Here is a 20,152-nt window from a genome sequence, read left to right as displayed (position 1 = left end):
GCCTTCTACAAAGCAGAAGATTAAATATCAGTAAAACCTTTGTATCTGAAGGCATGGCTCTGCTACTCTCATGCATTGTGTGACAGGTCAGCATGAAGAATGTTTTTATTTAAGATGTGTGCACTTCTGTGCAGAGCCTTCTGAATGGTGACACTGATGAAGATGTGTTGTCCACCCAGAGAGAGGATTTGAGCTGCAGTCACTCTGTAGTTCTCAGTCCTGCACATTCTCTACAGGATGCTCTCCCACTCTATCCCTGGGATTTCTGATGACATTAGTTTGCTAATACAGAACTGTAATATTAGGTGTTCTATTTAAAAGCAGTTCTGTTTAACAAATAGCATTAATATGGCATTCCAGAAATTACTGATTTTACTGAAATTACAGCAAATTTCAGTTCACTGAGAAAAGTTTAATCAGGACTGTATGGGTCAAGTAGTGGAAGGAAGCAAGTTTGGTAACTGGCCATAGTTTATTCTGTCTTGGTGCCTAAGTTGAATAGCCTAAAGATATACAAGGAGTTTGTTGCCTTAAGCTTATAGTAGCTAGGGGAAAGAACTCTGCCTTTTGGCTGAAGTGCCATAGGTGCTGTCTGTCTGTCCCTTTGGCTAGAGAAGTAACTTAGATCAATTATCTCATTACTTAAACAGCCTGCATACAGCTAAACCTGCACACAGTTGGGTGAGATTCCTCATGACCACACTTGTGTCAGGTGGCAAACAGAGTCACAAACAGGGACAGTTGCATTTTGGCTGTATATCCTCTTGTTCTTCTGACCCATTCAAAGCAGTTACTGCTCACAGAAATGGAAGGGTGGAGGTGCATATTTGCAGAAATGTCATGTAATGGTTTCAAGGAACTGTATTGTGGGCAGTGATAGAGTTGACAGGACTGGTAGGAAGGAGAACTGCCAAGGGTGTGTGCTATGTCATTTGCAATATGACTTTTTAGTGTAGGCACTTACTGAATGGCTGAGTCTTCCTAGATTTGTCTTTGTTTGATGGGTTTGTCTTTATTTTTTATTTTTTTTGCATAACCTTATCTAGTAAGCATTTTGTTCTGCATAGGAGGCTTGTCACAGCTTTTTAAACAATTCAGCATCTCGTTAGGAGAGAGTTCTACTTAAGAGTAAGAGGTGTTTCCTGCCATGTTAAATACAAAGCATTTTAGAGATCAGACTCTCTAAGGGACACTGCTGGTGCTTAATCTTCTGACAAAACTTGCCCGTTCAGATTAGGATTTGGATGATAAATTATCTGCACCATTGCTGCCTCAGGACACTGTCCAGAGCAATATCCCAAAAGCAGCCATTCATAATTGTAGTCCAAGATCAGATTTTTCTGTCCTGGAGGACAAAAAAAAATTCTGTTTTTGCTGGAGGAAATGCCTAAGGATTTTGCTTAATTTAAAAATTAAAAAATAAAAGTGTTTGTTCTTAAACTAAAATCACTCTTTTTAAAAATCACAGTGTTCTTAAGACCACAAAGAAATTTGGAATCAATAGACCCACAGTTCACAATTCGAAGGAAAATGGAGCAGATGAGAGAAGAGAGAGAGCTTGTGGAGCAGCTACGTGAGGTATGTGAATGTTGGTAGAATTAATTTATGCTGATGGAATGTCTTCTTTAGTTTTTCTTTGGGAAAGTTGCTGAAGGAGAAAAATACAAGAAAGGTTATATGAGGCAATATTGCTTCTGCAAATCACATTGATGAGACTATTGCTGAAGTTCTTTATCACAGTCAGATGTCTGTATTTCAGGAAAGACTTCGTAAAAATGAGAAATAATAATGGGAGTTACCTGAATGACACCCAGTTAATCAGCATGCCTTGCACTGGTGGAATTAACTATTTGTTTAATTTAATCAGAAAGGATGAAGTGAGCACTTGAGACAGAGAGAGAGGTCTAGGAACTATTTCCAAGCAGCTGGAGAAATCCTCAGTTTTGCATGTAAAAGGCACAGTGAAATTTATTAGTTCAAGCTGAAAGTAGATATCTAATGCTTGAAGCAGCTTTCTTAGAAATTAAATCAGTATTTCATCAGTGGAAAATCTGAATACAGAAGTTGATTTCCTGATACATTGTCTTGAATGTAAGAGCTAGAACCTGATGGAAAAATTGGTGCATAGGATTTGTGTTACACAACTAATACCTGGGTAGCAATGTTTGTGTGACACCTGGTTGTGTTGAAAAAAAGAGATGACAACCTTTGCTGTGAGGAATGTCACAAGCCTGAACCCATCAAGATTTCCAGTTACATCCCATTAACAGGACAGAGGGACAGACATTAACATAACTGCAAATCCTGAAAGTGATAGGTGATTTTCACTTCACATCTGAATTACAAGATTATTTGTTCTTATCTCATTAGCTTCATGGAATGGCCAATTGAAAAATCATCAGTTTGTTTTAAATAACATATCTTCTATTATTTAATTTTAAAGCAACAGGGTTCTTCTCTTTACCAAAAAGGGCTTAAAAGGTGGGATTTTTAATGCAGAACGATACAGACTTCTAGATTTGCGTTGTCTTACCTCAGCCGTCACCTGTTCTAAGTATGAATTAACCTAACTTTGCCCTGCTGATTATATATTTTTTAACAGAACAGGTTTTATTAAAGATTTAACATAGTTGATAGAATGTAGTGTATTATCAATTCTAAACCTGAATGATGCCAAAAGGACAAGATGCAGGAATTAGATGAGAGAGACTTATTGGCAATGGGAAAGAAAATGTGGTAATGGGGAAGTAGCAGTAATAAACTGCAGTCGTTTGTAGTTATTCTGAGCCTAGTCTGTTCAGCAGCATCAATGCAGCTTTCAAACATTTCTTTGAAGAGTTACCATGGGTATGTAGCAAGCCTCAAGTTCCTAAAAATAATCATAGATAATTTTTGCAAGATCCCTGCCTTGTGCATTAGTTCAGTTAATCCTCACAATGAAAAGTAGAACAAGGTTATTCACTGTGTCACAATCAGGCATGATTGTGGAGAAGTAATAAGGATGTCTCTACACAGTATTAGGTATTACCTAATGCTACTACCAATAATGCTGGTTTAATGTGTTATGTTTTAGCTCCACTCACTATCCTTCTTTGCTCTCACCCTGAAATATCATGTCCTAGAATACAAATTATTTTGTTTCTTGTGAGAATTTTGGTTACAAATTATTGAGCTAGAAGACTGACTGTGTTTGAAAACACAAACTGAGATTTTCAAATTAATAAAACTTATTTAGATATACTGGGTCCTTTAGTGACATTGATAACCACCAGAACATTTGATTATGTACTGCACAAGAAAATAGCCCAGAACATACAAGTAATTAAGTTTTTACTTTATTCAATAAATAGATATATTAGTAAATTTTGCTTTTGAATTGTTTAATGGTAAGTTAGCTTGTAGTGAGATTCCACAGAGCCATGAACTCCAGCCTGAAATGGTACTGAGTTGGTATTGTAGGTGCACTGTGCTCCTATAAAAAGCACACCCTGAGGTACACTGAATAGTCTCCCAACAGACAAATTAGTGTTCTAACAAATACATTTTTATTTTATTAACTTTATATGAATCTTTTTGTAACAAGTTTTGAAAAAACAGTCTCAAAGTGTATTTTTTGTGTACTTACTAAAAATGTTTTCTGATTTGTGAATTAAATGAAGGTGAAAATGAAACATTGTATTAGTGAACATGATGCACTCCCTTGTTTGCCAGTTGAGAAACCTACGTGCAAGTATTTCAGTAGTGTGTCTAGTAAAAGAAAAAATGGGAAAATATAATGAAACCCCAGAGTGCTTCAGTGGAGGGCATTTCGTGGTGAGGCCACCCAAATAAACAATGTATGAGAAAGAAGTGAAGAGCTAGATTTCTTTAGATTGAATTTCTTGCTTTAGAGTGCTGAGAATATAATGTGACTGTCTTCAGCTGCCTGAAGGGTAGTAAAAGAGAAGGTGTAAAGCCAGGCTTTTTAAAGATCAACAGTGAATCCATGAAAAACAGTGGCATAAATTGCAGGGAAAGACATTTCAAATAGTTATAAGGAGAAAATTCTTTGCCATAAGGGCAGTGAAACACTGAATGAAGTTGCTTGGAGATTCTGAGGGCTCTCTGTCCTTGCAGATATCCAAAACTTAACTAACCAGGGCTCTGGTGTTACTTCAAGTTTGTTAGACTGTGACCTCCAAAAATCTCTTCCAACCTACTTCCTTTATTCTAAAAAGAATTACCTATTCATAGATATTAATATTCAACTAGTATAGGTTGAGGTAAGATATTAATAGAGAGTAATGACATTTAGAGGTTCAACTAAGAAATATCCATTTAAAGACAATGGGGAGTAATTATCTCTAAATGTAGAGTTGGAATGTTTTCAAAATTGGAGCACAGTTCAGGAAACTCATCATATATAACAATCTATTGGGTTTGCTGTATTTTTTAAATATTTAAGTATTTTCAAAAGTATTTTATTTTGTAATATCAAATTCTGTTTGTTGAGACTTCTGTTTTTCTTAACATGTATCCAGAATTTCTCTTTTATATCTGAATGTTTTGCCTTCTCTTATTTGTTTTTCTGATCACTCTAAAGCTTCCTGAGTAATTTTTAGGCTACTAGGGAAAGATTGCCTTTTATTCTATGCTTGTTCAGTCATTAACACAATGTAGTTCTGTTTCAATTTTCTGCTGATAAAGAAAATTTAAGATGGATAAGTAGAAGACTTGGGGAAATGGTAAAAGGAAGGAGTCACATACAGTCAGTCACGTGACTAATTGCATGAATATGTGTTTTTATACCTCTCTGTATAAAAAGAGTTGCATGTTGTGGCAACAGCATTGCAGTGTTGAGTTCATTTAAGGAAGTTTATGTAGTTGAGTGACCAGCATAAAGGAGGTTTAGTTTCTAAAGAATTAGTTATATAAAGGAATTGTGGTTTTTTGTAATAAAAACTCCAAACCTAGCTATGTGCCTAGAGCATAGCTAGGATAGGAGATGAGGATATTTATTGCCTTTTAGTCCCATTCATGCATTTCTGTATCAAAGTGTACCTGCATTCTTCCTTTGCAGAACATAGAAACAAGGCTAAAGATCTGTTTGCCCGAGGACCTGGGCTCGGCTCTGATGGATGGTGTCGTTCTGTGCCATTTAGTCAACCACGTCCGCCCTCGCTCTGTCGGGAGCATTCATGTGCCCTCACCAGCAGTAGTGAGTTGCAAGTTTCTTGCTGCACTGAAATGTTTTATTGATTACTGTTTCATTCCCAAATGATATGTGGGTACATAAACCATGTTACTGTTCAATGAAAAAACTTTGCTGTTACAGGCAACGTTTGTATGATTACAAACGTTCATTAACTTTTATGTATAATACATTTATATATATGTGTGTGTATATATACACAAGCACACTTATAAATGAACAAAATTATCCTGCCCTGTTCCTAATCTAGCAACAAGATCGGGTATTTTCATAATGGCATTTCTGTTCAGAACAATATGAAATGCTTTGGTTACAAGTTTTCATTCTAGTACACCCTTAGAAAAGAAAATTAGCCTGTCCTCCATTGATTGAAAAAAGTGAGGTTGGCTTCAGCGGTGTATGGCTTAGCAGATGTCATGCTACTAAAGCACTTACACCAGTTATTAGTATATTTGTCCTGTTGGGTAATATGTAGAGGTGATTCCTTTTACCTGCAGACAGAACAGAAACTTGCACTGTAGTGATTTAATATTGGCTTACCTAAATCTAAGGACCTGAAGATTACAGTACATAAACTGTGTGCACTTATTAAAACTTAGGAAAACACTATTGTGTTTTCTCTGTTTATATCTATTTATTGAATAGATCATTGTTCCAGGTTTCTGGTAACAATCTGGTTCTGAAGAGGTTTTGTGTGTTTTCAGCTATTTGTCTTTTTTCTTTTTAACATACAATTTGGTAAAAATTTGCCATGTGCACCCTGATACTCAATTCTGAGAATACCATGTGGATTTTGGAGGCAGTCTGTAAGGACTTTCAAGAAGACAGATTTAAGAAAAATACACTTTTTCAGATATTCTGGTGCAATTTCTTTTGCTGTTCCTTGACTTGAAATAATTTCTATCTTTGGTAAAAATACGACATTGCCAAAATTTGCAGACTTGAGTATCTGGGGTAAAAACTTCTCATGCTGATTTTAAAAAAATAAATATCTTGTGGTATTTTCTGTAACAAAAAGCACATATTTTAATTTTTTTTTCATTTTGTTTCAACTTTATATTGATGTTCTCTTCGTTGAAACAGCCTTCAAATTACTTTAGCCTGGAAAATCAGTTCTTTGAATTCCTTGCTATTACAGTGAATTCTTGGTTTAAGGGAATATTGAGGAATTGCAATTGTTTCACATCTGATAAAATTAGAAACTAAAATAGTGAGGAGTTTGGGTTTTGGTTTTTCTTTTTGGTAACATGATACTTCTGTAAGTATTTGGTGAATAGTTCTGAGTGAGACAAATTGTAGAAATGTTTGAGATTCTAAAGTAATGAGACATTGATTCCTCAGGGACATTAATATAATGTATAGCTACTATAAATTTGTGAGTACATAAAAAATTTTAAAGGTGTGAGCCTCCTGTTAATTACAGTTAAGTCTGTTCTTCATGACTTCTTTAGCCATAGATGATTTTTTTTTCTGTTCTACAGCCTAAACTTAGCATGGCCAAATGCAGGAGAAACGTGGAAAACTTTTTGGATGCATGTAGAAAACTGGGGATACCAGAGGTAATTTAATTGTCTGTCATTTCTAGATGTTCAAAAATGAAAACACATTAATTACATGAAAGCTGAATGATAATTTTATGCACTACAGGTTTTTAGCAATAAAGACACAATTTTAAAACTGAGCTAAATAATGTGATTTAATACTACTTTTGTGCATTTAAATGGCTTATTTCATAGCACTTATAAATTGCAGGTGTTGTCTCAAAAGAGTAATTCACTATTACCTCTAATACATCTTTTTTGCTATGGAAAATAAATAAGGAATTATGATAATGTATTATGTAAGTAGCCAAAAGCTTGCTATTTTTTTTTCATTGCACAACATAACTGCATTTTTACCTCATGCTTTTAGAATATGAACTTCATCCTTCTTAATTTTTACTTTTTTTACAATATTTCCATTTTTTACAATGTTAAGTACTCTGTGCATTGGTGACTAATAACAGACTCATCTCTTGTATTGAAATATTTCTACAGCGATTTGAAGAAAAGCATTGTATGTTAAGTATGGAAAGCACGTATGTGTAATATTCTATCATGTAGTTATAAGTATTTCAGTCATTGGAAACAGGGAAATTGCAGTGCTTGGTAATTTCTGATTTTCATTTAAGAATGGTATCACTCATCATGTAATTTATTCTCATCTTCATGACTAATGTAATGAATACTGCAGTTGCATTGGAATTATTTCAAAGACTTCCTTATGCTTTAGAAGAATCTTTTAAGAAAAAGTCAAATTTCAAATACGTGACCCTCAAAAGAAGGTAAAATGTTATATAAGGTCATTTTAAACTGAACACAGGAAAATTACATTATGTATTTTTACTGGTGCCTACATATGACAGTATAACTAAGGCTGAGTTCTTTTTCGTCTGTTTCAAGAATGCTGAAATGTAAAGATATTTTGTGTGATTTCCACCACCATCCCCTTGGGGAGCAGATGGTAATGCAAGATTTCACATTGGGAAAGAATTATAGTGTCAATTCTTTGTTTTATCTATATTTTAGCACTTGATTTGGAGGACAGCAAAAGTGACAGATCATTTTTGCTATTTGTAGGAATTTTGAGGGGGAGACTTTCTTACAGTTCCAATGAATGGTTCATCATAAATTTAATTTGACAATTCAATGTAATGGCTGGGTCTCTTAAGCTGTAATGGTTTATTTAGTTCTTGTAGTTATGTAATTTATTATGTTAGAATGATTCCATATTAAAGGTAAAATTTCACTTCAGAGAAGGTGGAAATCTCATTGTTCTGGACTTCTAGACATGGATCATTTGTTAAGCAGCCCGAAAATTCTTCTGATGTATCATAAATTATCAGTGAACAGAATACAGGTCTAATTTTCCTGGCTGTAGCCTTTTGGGAAAGAAAAGGCTAAGGTCTGTTTTCATTGCTGCTATGAGATCTTTCAGAAATCTTTCCTTCTTTTTGATTTTGGATTTCTCTAAGTAAGCTCTCTGGAGAAATATCTTCTTGGTATTCTGTGAATAGGCATTTCCATAAATACATTTATTACCCCTTCTTTTTAATCCTTTCATCAAAATTACTGCTGAATTCTGTAGGATTTTTTACAATTTTATTAAAGTTTATTTATTGAAGAGTTGCATGGAAGCTTGGGCTCAAAGCCACATCTTACCAGTCTGATTTGTAAACTAACCATCTTTATGTATCTAAATAAGCATTAACTTCTCTTGAAGGGAAAAGCTCATTCACTTAAATATTAAATTAACTGCTTGCAATTGTAAACTTACAATAGGTTTTAAGTAGTCTGAGCATATTTTTTTTTATTAGCCATTGGTAATTTGCAAATGTATGTTTACAAAATTTGCTATATTTTCTGAGAATGCATCGTGTTGTGGAGCTAGCTAGTAGATGCTAGAACTTTGCTGTGTGTTCCAGGGACATGGATTAGGAATGCAAAGTTGTGTAATAGTGAGTATGGCAGTCAGCTATCAAAGTTTTTAAAGAACTACAGATGGCATGCTCATGCTGCTTCAGATGGATGAGCTGTGCTGTACCTAACTATCTCTGGAGAAACCAGGAAGAGAAGTGACTTTTTTTTAAAACAAGCACCCTACGTGGGAAAGTGATGGGTTCTACTTTTGAGTCTTTATATACCTGTAGGTATTGGGCTTTTCTGTGGTACTTATGCCCATGTCTAGTTCCTGAGAATTGACTTGAAATTCTGCTGCATGGGCTTGAAAAGGCTTTTAAATGATCATAATTTGTGTTGGTTTGTTTTCAGTTATTTAAGGAATAGAGTACATGCTGTTTCTTGAACTCCACAGGTTTGGAATAATTTCCTGTTTAGTCATGTAAAATGAAAATAAGAAAATAGCTGAGTAATTGCTGTGCTGTGCTGATGTGCATGGTTTCTTACTTCTGTGGTTTCCAGCATTCAATTCTTGGATCAAAATTACTTTCCCAGAATGATCCTGGGAAGTTTCATACAGATGTAGAACAATGCAGCTGCTATCTAAATGTGTCACACTGAGTATTTGGCATCTTGACCAAAGAATTGCAAATACAAAATTGAGGAACATCACTGTCTCTTTATCATGACTGGTATGTAGAAGACTCTGAAAGCCATTACCTGCCAGGTGAGAGTTCCAATACAGTGGGGGACACATTGAAATTGATTTCTGTTAACAGCCACATGATGCTTTTGACTGCATGCAGAAGGAACGTGCTGGATCACACACAGGAGGGAGGTTTGAAGTCTGACCCTTAATAAGAAACTAAATAGCAATGCTCTGGCTGCACCAGGAGGCTGTCAAAAGTGTGAGAATTGCAAAACAATCAAATTGTGTCCAATTTTGCTACTAGGCTTTGCTGTAGCACCATATCAGTGAACCTGTTAAATCACTTTTTGAGACAAAACAACCTTTTTGTTTGATGTGAGAAAGGGATGTTGGCAGGTAAGTATCTGAAAGTATGAAGATTCAGAAAATGTCTGCCATGCCCCTCAGGAGTTATATTACAAAAAGGTTCAGTCCTTGTTTCTTAGAAAATTGCTAAAGAATACTTTATTTTACGTGGTTAACTAAAACCCATCAAATTACCTAATTTACCTCAGCAGGGCTGAGGTCCTGCTGCATTTTTCAGTGACATACAGTACTTGGATTGTGCCATTCACTGGACTTAACATTGTTAATGTCATGTGAGCCCACAAATAATACCACCCTCACTGCTAACTCAGTTCATCCATGTTGCACCCACCCTCTCACATTTTGTGGGTTTGAAAAATAAAGCTGGATTTTTTGCTTCTCTTTTGTGTGGAAGTGTGGCCCCCAAAGTGTCAAATGAAATGATTCTATTGCAGTTTTACTCTTCCTAATGACATCTCATGCCAAAGATATTAAAAATTGTCAGAAGAGTGAATTATCATTACATTACCTCGTATGTAAAGTTATGGAAGTATTTTGTTTACAACTGCTCTTTCATAAAACCAGTAACAATATATGTAAATAAAGGCAAAAATATTAATGCAGATTTCTTCAACTTGTCATTGCAAAATCAGTATTCACACTAGGAGTAAGGACATAGACTTTGCTATTTCAACCTGCAAATTAATAACTTAATTAAACTTGAGCTTTTATTCTTGATAGCCGTTTTTCCTGGTAATCCATATTACAGGGTGTTATGCAATTTCAGTAGTGTGAACCAGTATCCTTTCAAAAGTTAAAAATTGATTTGTGGTGGGTTGAATGATACTTTACTATAAGTAAGATTTAGACCAAAACAAAGCTGTACATGCAATATGTTTGAAAGACAAAAATTGCAAGTTTTGGTCTACATCTTTTCTGGTTCTGAGTTATGAACAAATAAGGGGTATCAGAAGTAGGATCTTCTAAGCATTTTTTGAAAAAGAAAATGTAGTCTTTTCAATGTCTTTGAAATTAGCTTTTTACAAAGACAGAAATTAATTTTTATAGTATTCAGCTTACACTAATGTAATATCTTAACAATTTAGGCACTTGAGCATATTTTGACTCTTTATTGGGGCCAGGTCAGAGAAATATGATTTATCTTTTTAAAAGGAAAACAAATATTTCCCCACATAACATACTGTATTGATCATCATACAGTTTAAAAATAAAGATAGACTGAAGTTATCATGATTACTAATAGAATGGTAATTTCTATTTGTAAAAGGTAGTGATAAAATGAAATCTTTCACAGCCAAATGTTCCAGTGTCTGTGTTCCAGCACATCAGCAGTGATGCAGCATGATTTGGTATGACCAATAATACCTTGGGTAGGAATGAGAGACTTCTGCCATATCTCTTAAATTTTCAGTCATTTACATTGTGTAAACATACTGAGCAGAAAAGAGAGTGATGATAAGGAATGGCTTTTTGGATCTCACATCATTGTACAAAGATGCAGACTACAAAAGGTTTATGTGTGCCCCTTCTGAGTGACTTTAGTCCTGCAAATGGGACCTAATACTATGTATCAGCCTCTCCTCTGATAATGAGATTCTCTCTGTGGCAATGCCAGACAGGATTATTCTAAAAATCAATGTGACTTGAGTTAGTGTAGGAATTGCAAATTAAGCAAAACAATAATAAAGAAAAACAAAGCAGGAGGCTTTTGTATTCTAAAAATAACAAAACAAAGGAGGCAGCCAGGCAGTGACTGTAAAGTGTTTTACCTTCTATCCAGCTGTTAGTTGTTCAACTGGTAATCATGTTTTTCAGTTTAATGCAAGGTATAGTATCATTGCCACTTATGCTTCTTTTCTAATCACCTCACGTAATCAGTTACTTCTCCATAGTTTCATCATGAGACATCCATGAAGTTGCAGTAAGTTTATCAGGTATGACTCATTTCTCCACCTTTTTCCCCTGGACTCGGTAATGGACACTGTGTGGCCTACGGTATGGAGTTAAGTGGTTCAATATACTCTCAATTACAGTCCTGAAATCAGAGTTCTGAGCTTCCTTTCATTTATGTTTTGAGTATAGTGCATATGCACTACAGATTTCTTTCTTTAATGCACTTCTGCAAGCTTACTCTTGACCTTTTTTACCAGAGTATAGATCCGAGGAGGTCAGTTCTGAAATGCTCTCTGTTTTCAGTTACTGCAAGGGCATGCAGAATGAGGGTGGTTTGTGCATACAAACTGCTGGTTATGCTTTTGCTGTCGTATTTCTGTCTTACTGTGTTTATTCCGTGTGCATGATTGACAGCTCTATGATTTAATCATACAGCTTCATAGACCTAACATGTCAGTCCATAAATGTAATTATTAAATAGATGTATCTTTTTCATTCTTACTAGCAATAACTTCAATCCCCTAAATGAGAGGGGCAGTATTTGTCATAGATGGGTGGATGAGTGATTATCTTTGAGACTTTGTATGGAGGTCATGTGCTTTTACACTATTTCATGATGTCATGTTTTAGTTTTGTATTTTTATTGCACAAGATCAGTGCAATAAGTGGAAATACATCTGCTGTTTTAGAAAAGCTATGTATTTTTCATCTACAAATCTAAAATACATAAAATAGAAATATTTTACATTATAAGGTGTGAATATAACACCAGGTTATCCATCATCACAGAACACACAAAAATAGATATTCCTAAGACTTCCCCAAGTTTCACTGAATTTAACTAAAACACATCATGACAGTTTCTGTAGAAAGTTTCTTCTACGTGTGTTGGCTGTTTTTGTACGCTTTGGCTTCTCCTTATGCTGCTTAGGATGTTAATCTTGGGTTAGCAACTTCATCGGTATCTGTAAACAGTCAGCCTATTACCATCTCTCAATCTCTAAAGTCTGAAATTACTCCCTTTTCCATTCGACTGCAGTAGGGACTATTGGCATTGTTTTGGGGGTTTTTTGGACAAAAATTTTAAAAGGTCCTTGTTATAAAGGTCTGGCATTTTATTTTTAAAATATAAGTTGGACGTATCTTAGATATTTACTTTTGGTATGTATTTGCAGTAAGTAGGAATTGAGTCTTGGATGTTGTTCCAAAAGTAATCCAGCATTTACTGGGTTTATTGGTGTTTTTGGTATAAATGCAATATATTATGTAGTTGGTAGTCACGAATAGTTTGCACTAAAACTTGTTTCTGTGGTAAGCAGCTTGTGGATGTAGGTGTTCTCAAATACAGTACTAAATCTATCCCGTTTTTAAACAAGATCAGCATGTTTTGTGCTGTCTGTGAGTTTTCATACTCTAAAAAATAACAGAATTGCACTGAAGTTTATTATCACATTAGAGTTTTGAGTTAAAAATTTCTGAAAAAGGACTGCAAAAAAAGTGCTGTTGCTAGGCAGGTGGGTTCTCTGCTCTGTATCTGCTGGCCTAAGTAACAAAATTCTGCAGCTTTTGACTCCTGGTAAAGCTAGAACCATTCATGGTAAGCAAAAATAAAACAGAAAAAAAGTGTCACTATTTAATTTGTGTATAAATGACAGTTTTGACTTCCAGTTTCACTAGTCACTTTTCAGGATAGAAAGGCATTTAAAATATTTTAAAGTTTAATTTATTTCAAACTAGAGCTTGAAACTTTGCACTAACAGAAAACAGACATTGAACTTCCGTGTCTTGGTTTATTTGGTGTACTGTCAGTTCATTAAGGAAGTGGGACTGAAAAGCTTCCACAGGAGCAGTGTTCTTTCAAATTCTTACTGCATGTAATTTTGTTCAGTAAGTATTCATTATCTCAGTAAGGCCTTATTTACAATGTAAAATGGTATCTTAGATTGCATTTTCAAAGTACTAGTGTTGCTTGGTTTGATTTAAATGTTAAATATTGTGTGAATATATTGGTACTATTACGTATTTCACTTCATACTGTATAGCTAGTCCAGAGTAAGTTGCCACATGAAATCATTGATACTTTCCAAAAACGTATGGGAATCTAACCTGCTAATAATTTAAAAAATGCTATGTAAGAAATTTAGTGTCCAATGCTTCAGTTTAGAAACTTTATTAAAATTAAGTATAGTTAGTGCTACAATGCTTTTTTGAGTTCCTATCCCTGGGTATCATTTGAGGTAATATTTGAATACCACGTTTTAGATTACTATATTAGAGAATTTTGCATACTTCTAGTGATTTCTGTAAGTACCTTTTCTTTAGACTTCATATTGCTGCTGCTTGTGCTTTTAACAGCTTTCTAACCCACTCTTTGCTATTTTTAAGTTAGTTTTTCCAGTTGGTTCCATTTAAGCATTTGAATAAGGTCCAGATCGAGAAAGGTGTGCAGACCTTATTGGAATGAGCGGATCACATGCACTTCCTAACCCTTGTGAACTTGGGCACAATTTTGGAAGGATTAGAAGGCTTGGGCTCTTCTATCTTAACATTCTGATGTTATATGATAGATTCAGTATTTAGAGGAAATAAAAGGAAGCTGGGATGTCTAGTGACTAAGGCAACACTAGGAAGAAACTATTCCTACATGTTTATGCTAGAATATTGTGATTATTTATTTATCAATATCTTTCTATTTTTGTATTTTTAATTTTTTGCACTCTTTTTCTGTTCTAATGGCTGCCCTTCGGGATAGGCTGACCTCTGCTCTCCGTATGACATCCTGCAGTCGGATATTCGTCACATTCGAAAGACTGTTGACACTCTGCTCGCCCTCGGGGAGAAACCCCCACAATCAACTTCTACTTTTCGCTCCTGGGATCTATTAGGCTTTTGTCTTTTCCATATACTTTTTATAGTCTTGATGTATATAACTTATCACTGGAATTTGCTAACAGCATAACCTGTTCGCATGTGCGCACAAACTTTCTGCTTTGTCTCTGAAAAATTACAGGTACTTAATTTCCTTCCTTTGCCTTTCAAACTTCTCCCTTTCCCTTGCTTTCTTGTAATATCTTTATTAATCTCTTGAAATAGAAGAGAGGAGTAGCATCCTGAAGGCAAGTCCCATGTCTTCTATCCCCTCCAGCTGTAGTTTAAGAACTTATGTATCTCCTTATTTATAGCTTTTCTTTCATGTTGCCTAGACTACTCACTAAATGTGTTGAAGCAGTGAAGCTCCTCTTATTCCATATTTGGGTGTAGGCTAGATGTGTATCACAAGCTAAATAGAGCTGAGCCTCTTACTTTTTGTGAAAATCCAAGAATGCTGCAGATACTGAAGCAGTTTCAGGTGGCACTTCCAGCAGGTGATAGTATTTTCCAAGTGGATGCCAATTATCTCTGCACATACTGTGTTAAGAGCACTTAGAGAGCTATCTTTCAAATTACTGTGATTTTTTTTAAAAGTCTTATATATTAACAAGAGTACTGTAACTTTAAAGATTATTGTTCATCTCTACTGTTCTGATTAAATTCCATACTGGAGTAGTTATGTTTTTCCTGTGGTAGAATAATATTTTTCTTCTGTCACACGAAACAGCGTTGGAGTCCTTTTAAACACTTGCTACATTAGTCCCCAAAGGTGACTGTAAATTAGCAGTGGATATGAGCAAGACTTTAGAATATTTCATGATGATGAAGGTCATGCAGTACAGTGATACAGTTTGGGAATAAGCTATTAGATTCCTTTACCTGCCATTCTTTGGCATCAAGCAAGTCCCATCATTATCTTCTCTGTTTCATCACCTGTGAACATGCAGATACTGTTTGTTTGTTTGTTTGTCTAACCAATGGAGCAAAGACAATATAGGTAGGAAAATGGATCCTCTGGGAAGACTCTAGCTTTTCCATCCTACAAAGTTTTAAAGAGCAGTTTAGACATACACTAGGCACGAACTATTTTGGTATGTTTGAACTCTGCCTATGGTTAGACTGCTGGACTGATGACTTCTATTTCCCTTCCAGTTCTGGGTTCTGTTCATCTACTCTAAACTTAAAATAAGACAATTTTGGGGTTTTCTCCTTATTGACATGAAATATTAATTTGATTGAAATTTAATTGTATTATTTATTTTTATAATTAATAATATTAATTATTTATTGTAATGTGACAAATTATAATTTATTGAAAAATGAAAACCCTCGATTATAAACCTATATTGGCCTAGATGCTGTTGCCTAAATTTTTAGTTCAGGCTAGCTAACCAAAGGACCTCAGTTTTGTGTCTTGGAAATACATTCATTCATTTCCCCCTATCTAGTATATAATAAAATAAGTTATAGACTTTCAGAGTATAACTAGGATAAGAATTTGTGTGTTACTGATTATTCTGGCCATACAGTTATTATTTAATGCTGCTCTCCAAATATTCCCACTCCACAGATACTTGTAAAATTTTATTAAAAAACTTTTAAGTGCAGTTCTGTTCCTGGTTTCTGTGGCTTAAATATATAGATAGATAGATATAGACAGATATACATAAAAAGTAGCAAGTGTATTAGATATATATTTTACAATGGAAAAATTAGTTTCTGATGATGGATAAATCAAAATTTTTAAAGGGATTGGTGTCTGACAGCTTCCAGTGCATACATATAACAACTTTATTGTAAAGAGTGTCATTTGTGACGAAGCGAGAGTTCAGTCATTGCATCTAAGCTCTTTATTTGGTATGTAGCTGTAGACTTGTGCCCTCATCCTGCACAGGCCTGTCTTCTAACTGTGAGCCTAATTTCAGCAATTCCAACACCAGACACTTGTTTATTCAATCACAGCTTGACATTTAAGCTTTCACTTTGAGCAGATCTTTGTTTTGATTTTTTTGTTGTCTTGATCTAATTATTTTGCTTTTCTGATGAAACTGAGTGACATATGGCTTGAATCAGTTCAGAATCTACTAATATGTTTGTTTATAGTCCAGTGTTGGCATTTGAGACAGAAGTGATGTCTTCTATAGGGTTGGGGTTTTGCTATTGCTCCTACAAGTGGTAAACAGGTCTCCTGTCGATGGTTTGTGTTGTGCCCTCCTTATGTAGTGCTGAGCTGCATGTATGAGTACATCTTTCAAATGAGAAAATCATGTGGAGAAAGGTTTTGCTGCCATCTACACATCTGTCTCTGTCTAATAACATGTCTGATTATCCACTGTATCCAATAGTTTGGAGGGCAGTAAGAGGAGTAATCAGTGTGTTTTGCATTTTCAGTGTGCTGAAATGGAAGTTCATGTCTTCAGTGGTTTTGAATGCTTTATCAGAGTAGACACTGGGCTGGAAACTGAACTACTGTTGTGCCAGTGTTGACCAAGTGAATGTCCCCCAGTGACACTTAACTCTCAAACTTGTCTGAAGTCCTAACTTTGTATATGCTTACCATGCAAACAGAGTCATCACTTAGGGACCATTTTCTGTGTGTTCTCAGCTATGACAATATCTGGTATTTGAAGTGTAGCATTATGTGCAGTTTCTGGTGCAGTTAGAGATGGTGAAGCCGTCTTGAAACAAATGGTGAAAAACACCAAACATACTTGGTTCATGACAAGCACAGGTGTGCTAACATACATGAAACTTATCCAGTTTGGTATTTTTGGGTGTTGTTATTGATTACACTTCCAAATATCTATAAATCCTACAGGGAAAGAAGTAGTGAAATTACCCTTACATTTTCTGAGTCTGAATATAGTAAAGTTTCTCAAAATATATTTCAAATGTAATGCAAATATGAAAAATATGTCTTTCCATCTCTGAAGTCAATAATTCTTACACTAAATGGGGAACTGGAAACTAAAACATCTTTAATCTACTCTAATAGGTTTTTTGCTAAATTCAGAGTCCCGCTTCTGTGCTGCTGTTCTGTGGCTTTAGTACTTGTGAACCGAACTGTTCAACTCTTTGATGGTTCCTCACCTTAGAGGAGATGTCAGTATTGAGATACCCAGTTAGATATAATTGGTACTTACTGCTTATAGCTAGTTACATAATAAGATTGATCGCCGCGAGTTTAAAAAAAAAGTGCACTGTAGTTCACCCTTATATTCATTAATAACATTAATTATATTTGCTCCTCTCTTTCTTTCCCCATTCATTTTTTTGCATTGTGGTGATCGTCAGAGATTTTCAAACCATGACATCCTAATAAATGGGTTTCCAGTCTGTACTATGCCCATCATACTCTCATGTCCTGTGGAGGTCATCTCATCCATACTGCAATAAAATAATGAATACAGCTTGTTGTGGATATGCTTGCAGGCAAAATTTGTTTGCACTGGATCACAAATGGCATTTTGATGTGAGAATTTGGCTTTTTCCTTCATACAGAAAAAAGAAATATTTTCAAGTGCAGTGTAATGCAGTGTAGTAGTCCTTTAAACGCCTTTTGTAAATTAACAAATTTTTATAGCTGAAAGCTGTATATACATCCCATTGTGTTCTGAACAAGTGTTTCAGAACAAGTGTTCTGAAAGTTGAACTTTATGTGAATGGGGACTGAATTAGATGTGAGCAAATAGTCAATAGAGTTTCTACTCGTAATACATTAATAAGTTACTAAAGAATTGCCATGTCATTGTTTTTCACAAAAATTTTTCTCCTGTTACAAAAAAACCCCAAAAATCCCAGTCATACATGTAAGTTGAGAAAAAGATGGTACAGCTGATTTTGTGAACCTTTGCCATTTCCTTCATTTCTATAACAAAAGCTGTATTATGCAGAAAGAGCAGTAGAAAAATACTGTAAGGTAATGATGTATTCTGCTTTGATGATACAAAGCACTCATCACTTTCTCAGAATTTTATGTGTAACTTTATGGTATAATTGGTATTTCCCTTTTAAGACTGTGTTTTCTCTTACTGTTTCATGTGTGTCTTGTCTTTATTAAGATTTTTGTTCCTTGAAGTTTCAGCTCACTGTTTTCTAAGCTTATTAGAATAAAACTGTGAGGGATTTTACTTTTAAACTTTATGGCTCAATGTCATAATTTACTGAAGAATCCATAGCCCATCATCAGCAATTACAGTTTTGCAAATATTTCCAATTTATTGGATGTGCAGAAGATGCATATATATAGATGTCTAGCTGCTTATGACTCCAAATACATGATTTTGCAGCTGCAGTGTGGCCTAAATTACTGTGCTTTTTTATATCTCTGTTCATTTGTACTTGAAATGGTAGTTCAGGGCATCTGGGCATATACAAACATCAACAGTAACAGTGGAAAAGGAAAAAATATTTAAAAGGACATAATTTTAAATTGCCTTAGATATATGAAAAAGTAAATATTTGCTATAGCTTTCTTTTCTGACCTTTAGAAAGAAAATTAGTTTTGTCCTACAAAAAATGCAAAGGTTGAGTATATTGGACATAAGTTTGCTTAATCATAATGCCCTGAAGTTTCTTTTATTGACTTCCCACTTCAAAATAGTTGGCTTCAAACATGAAATGATCAGCATTACATGGACTTAGGTTTTCTAATTTGTGCCTTGAGAAATTGCACATTCCAATATTCATTGTTTAATTAATATTTTTCCCCTGTAGATCTGAAATCTCACATTCTACAAATACAAGGAGGAAAGAGAAAGGCTCTTGCTGAATTGTGGGATTCCTTTCCTCTGTATTTTTACTAACAAATACAGACAGTTGGGCCTTGCTCTTACCATGATGTGGTCATTTTACCCCTTACCAATCTGGCAATTCAAACAGATTGGTAATAAACTAATTACCAATTAGTTGGTAATTAGTTGATTACCAATAAACTAATTCAAGCAGTTGTCTTGACTTTGAAGTCATCTACTGTCGAATAAAAATAGATATGTCTGTGAAGTGTGTCACATGTTTTTGAGGGATTAGTGTCTTTGTGTAGTCCTGACTTCTATCCTAAATCAGATATTTGTTCCAGGATTAGAAACTTGCTGTGGCAAGCACATGCACACGTGCACGTTTGCGTGTACATCTGTGGTACTGTCTCTTTGTGCTGCTTTGTGAATCAGCCTCCTGCTGCTGCCTCCTTTTTGTGCGCTTAACATTTTTTCCTTCAGGAGGACTTTGTTCTTTTGCTTCATTATGAGTTTGAAGACATCTTTATCCATTCAAAATGTGTGTCTGAAGAAGGTGGTTTGCTTGCAACAAGTAATTTAAGTTCCTTTGTGTTCTTAGAGAGAAAAAAGGCAGTAAAAATATAATAGATTTTCATTTGTGTAGTGGATAGAGAATAGAGGGATTGGTGCTGCTATGAGGAGTGGCACCCCTTCCCACCACAATTGTTTTAGGCTGTCTGTAGAATTGGTATCCATTTCTTCCATCTGTTCTTTTGGTGTTTGTTCAGTGATGGTTTCAACAGGGGTGTTTTTAGAGAGAGAATTCACACCTCTGTACAGAAATGCTATGTGTTTGCATCTGTTGTAATCGGGACAGAAATTTTATGTAATATGGGGAGAAGTGGGTGAATTTGAGTCTCCTCAGAGTCAGGGGAACGTTCTCCTCTTGCTTGGCCAGGCATTTGCTTCAAAATGCTAGGATTTCAGGAAAGCTTTGAAGTCTCCATGGCTTGCAGCTTCACAGCTTTGC

General features: G+C 35.0%; 1 protein-coding gene across 6 annotated transcripts in view; it reads left to right on the top strand.

Moving 5' to 3' along the window:
- LRCH1 (leucine rich repeats and calponin homology domain containing 1) overlaps positions 1-20,152 on the top strand; it is a 116,540-nt gene that overhangs the window by 90,057 nt on the left and 6,331 nt on the right. For 4 of the 6 annotated variants that reach the window (XR_011682487.1, XR_011682488.1, XR_011682489.1 and 1 more), the window contains 4 exons: positions 1,469-1,578; positions 5,060-5,197; positions 6,673-6,750; positions 14,289-14,546. Coding sequence is in view for 2 of the 6 variants with exons in the window: in XM_071448458.1 (XP_071304559.1) it covers positions 1,469-1,578; positions 5,060-5,197; positions 6,673-6,750 (326 nt within the window). In the remaining 4 variants the exon portion in view is untranslated. The remainder of the gene's footprint in view (positions 1-1,468; positions 1,579-5,059; positions 5,198-6,672; positions 6,751-14,288; positions 14,547-20,152) is intronic. The other 2 variants (XM_071448458.1, XM_071448459.1) reach the window with 1 other exon arrangement.

Source organism: Agelaius tricolor, unplaced genomic scaffold (assembly GCF_023055355.1).
Source record: "Agelaius tricolor isolate 1412-34295 unplaced genomic scaffold, bAgeTri1.0.p SCAF_26, whole genome shotgun sequence".
Taxonomy (NCBI): domain Eukaryota; kingdom Metazoa; phylum Chordata; class Aves; order Passeriformes; family Icteridae; genus Agelaius; species Agelaius tricolor.
The sequence above is the reverse complement of the archived record's forward strand: the minus strand, read 5'-3'. Positions and strand labels throughout refer to the sequence as shown.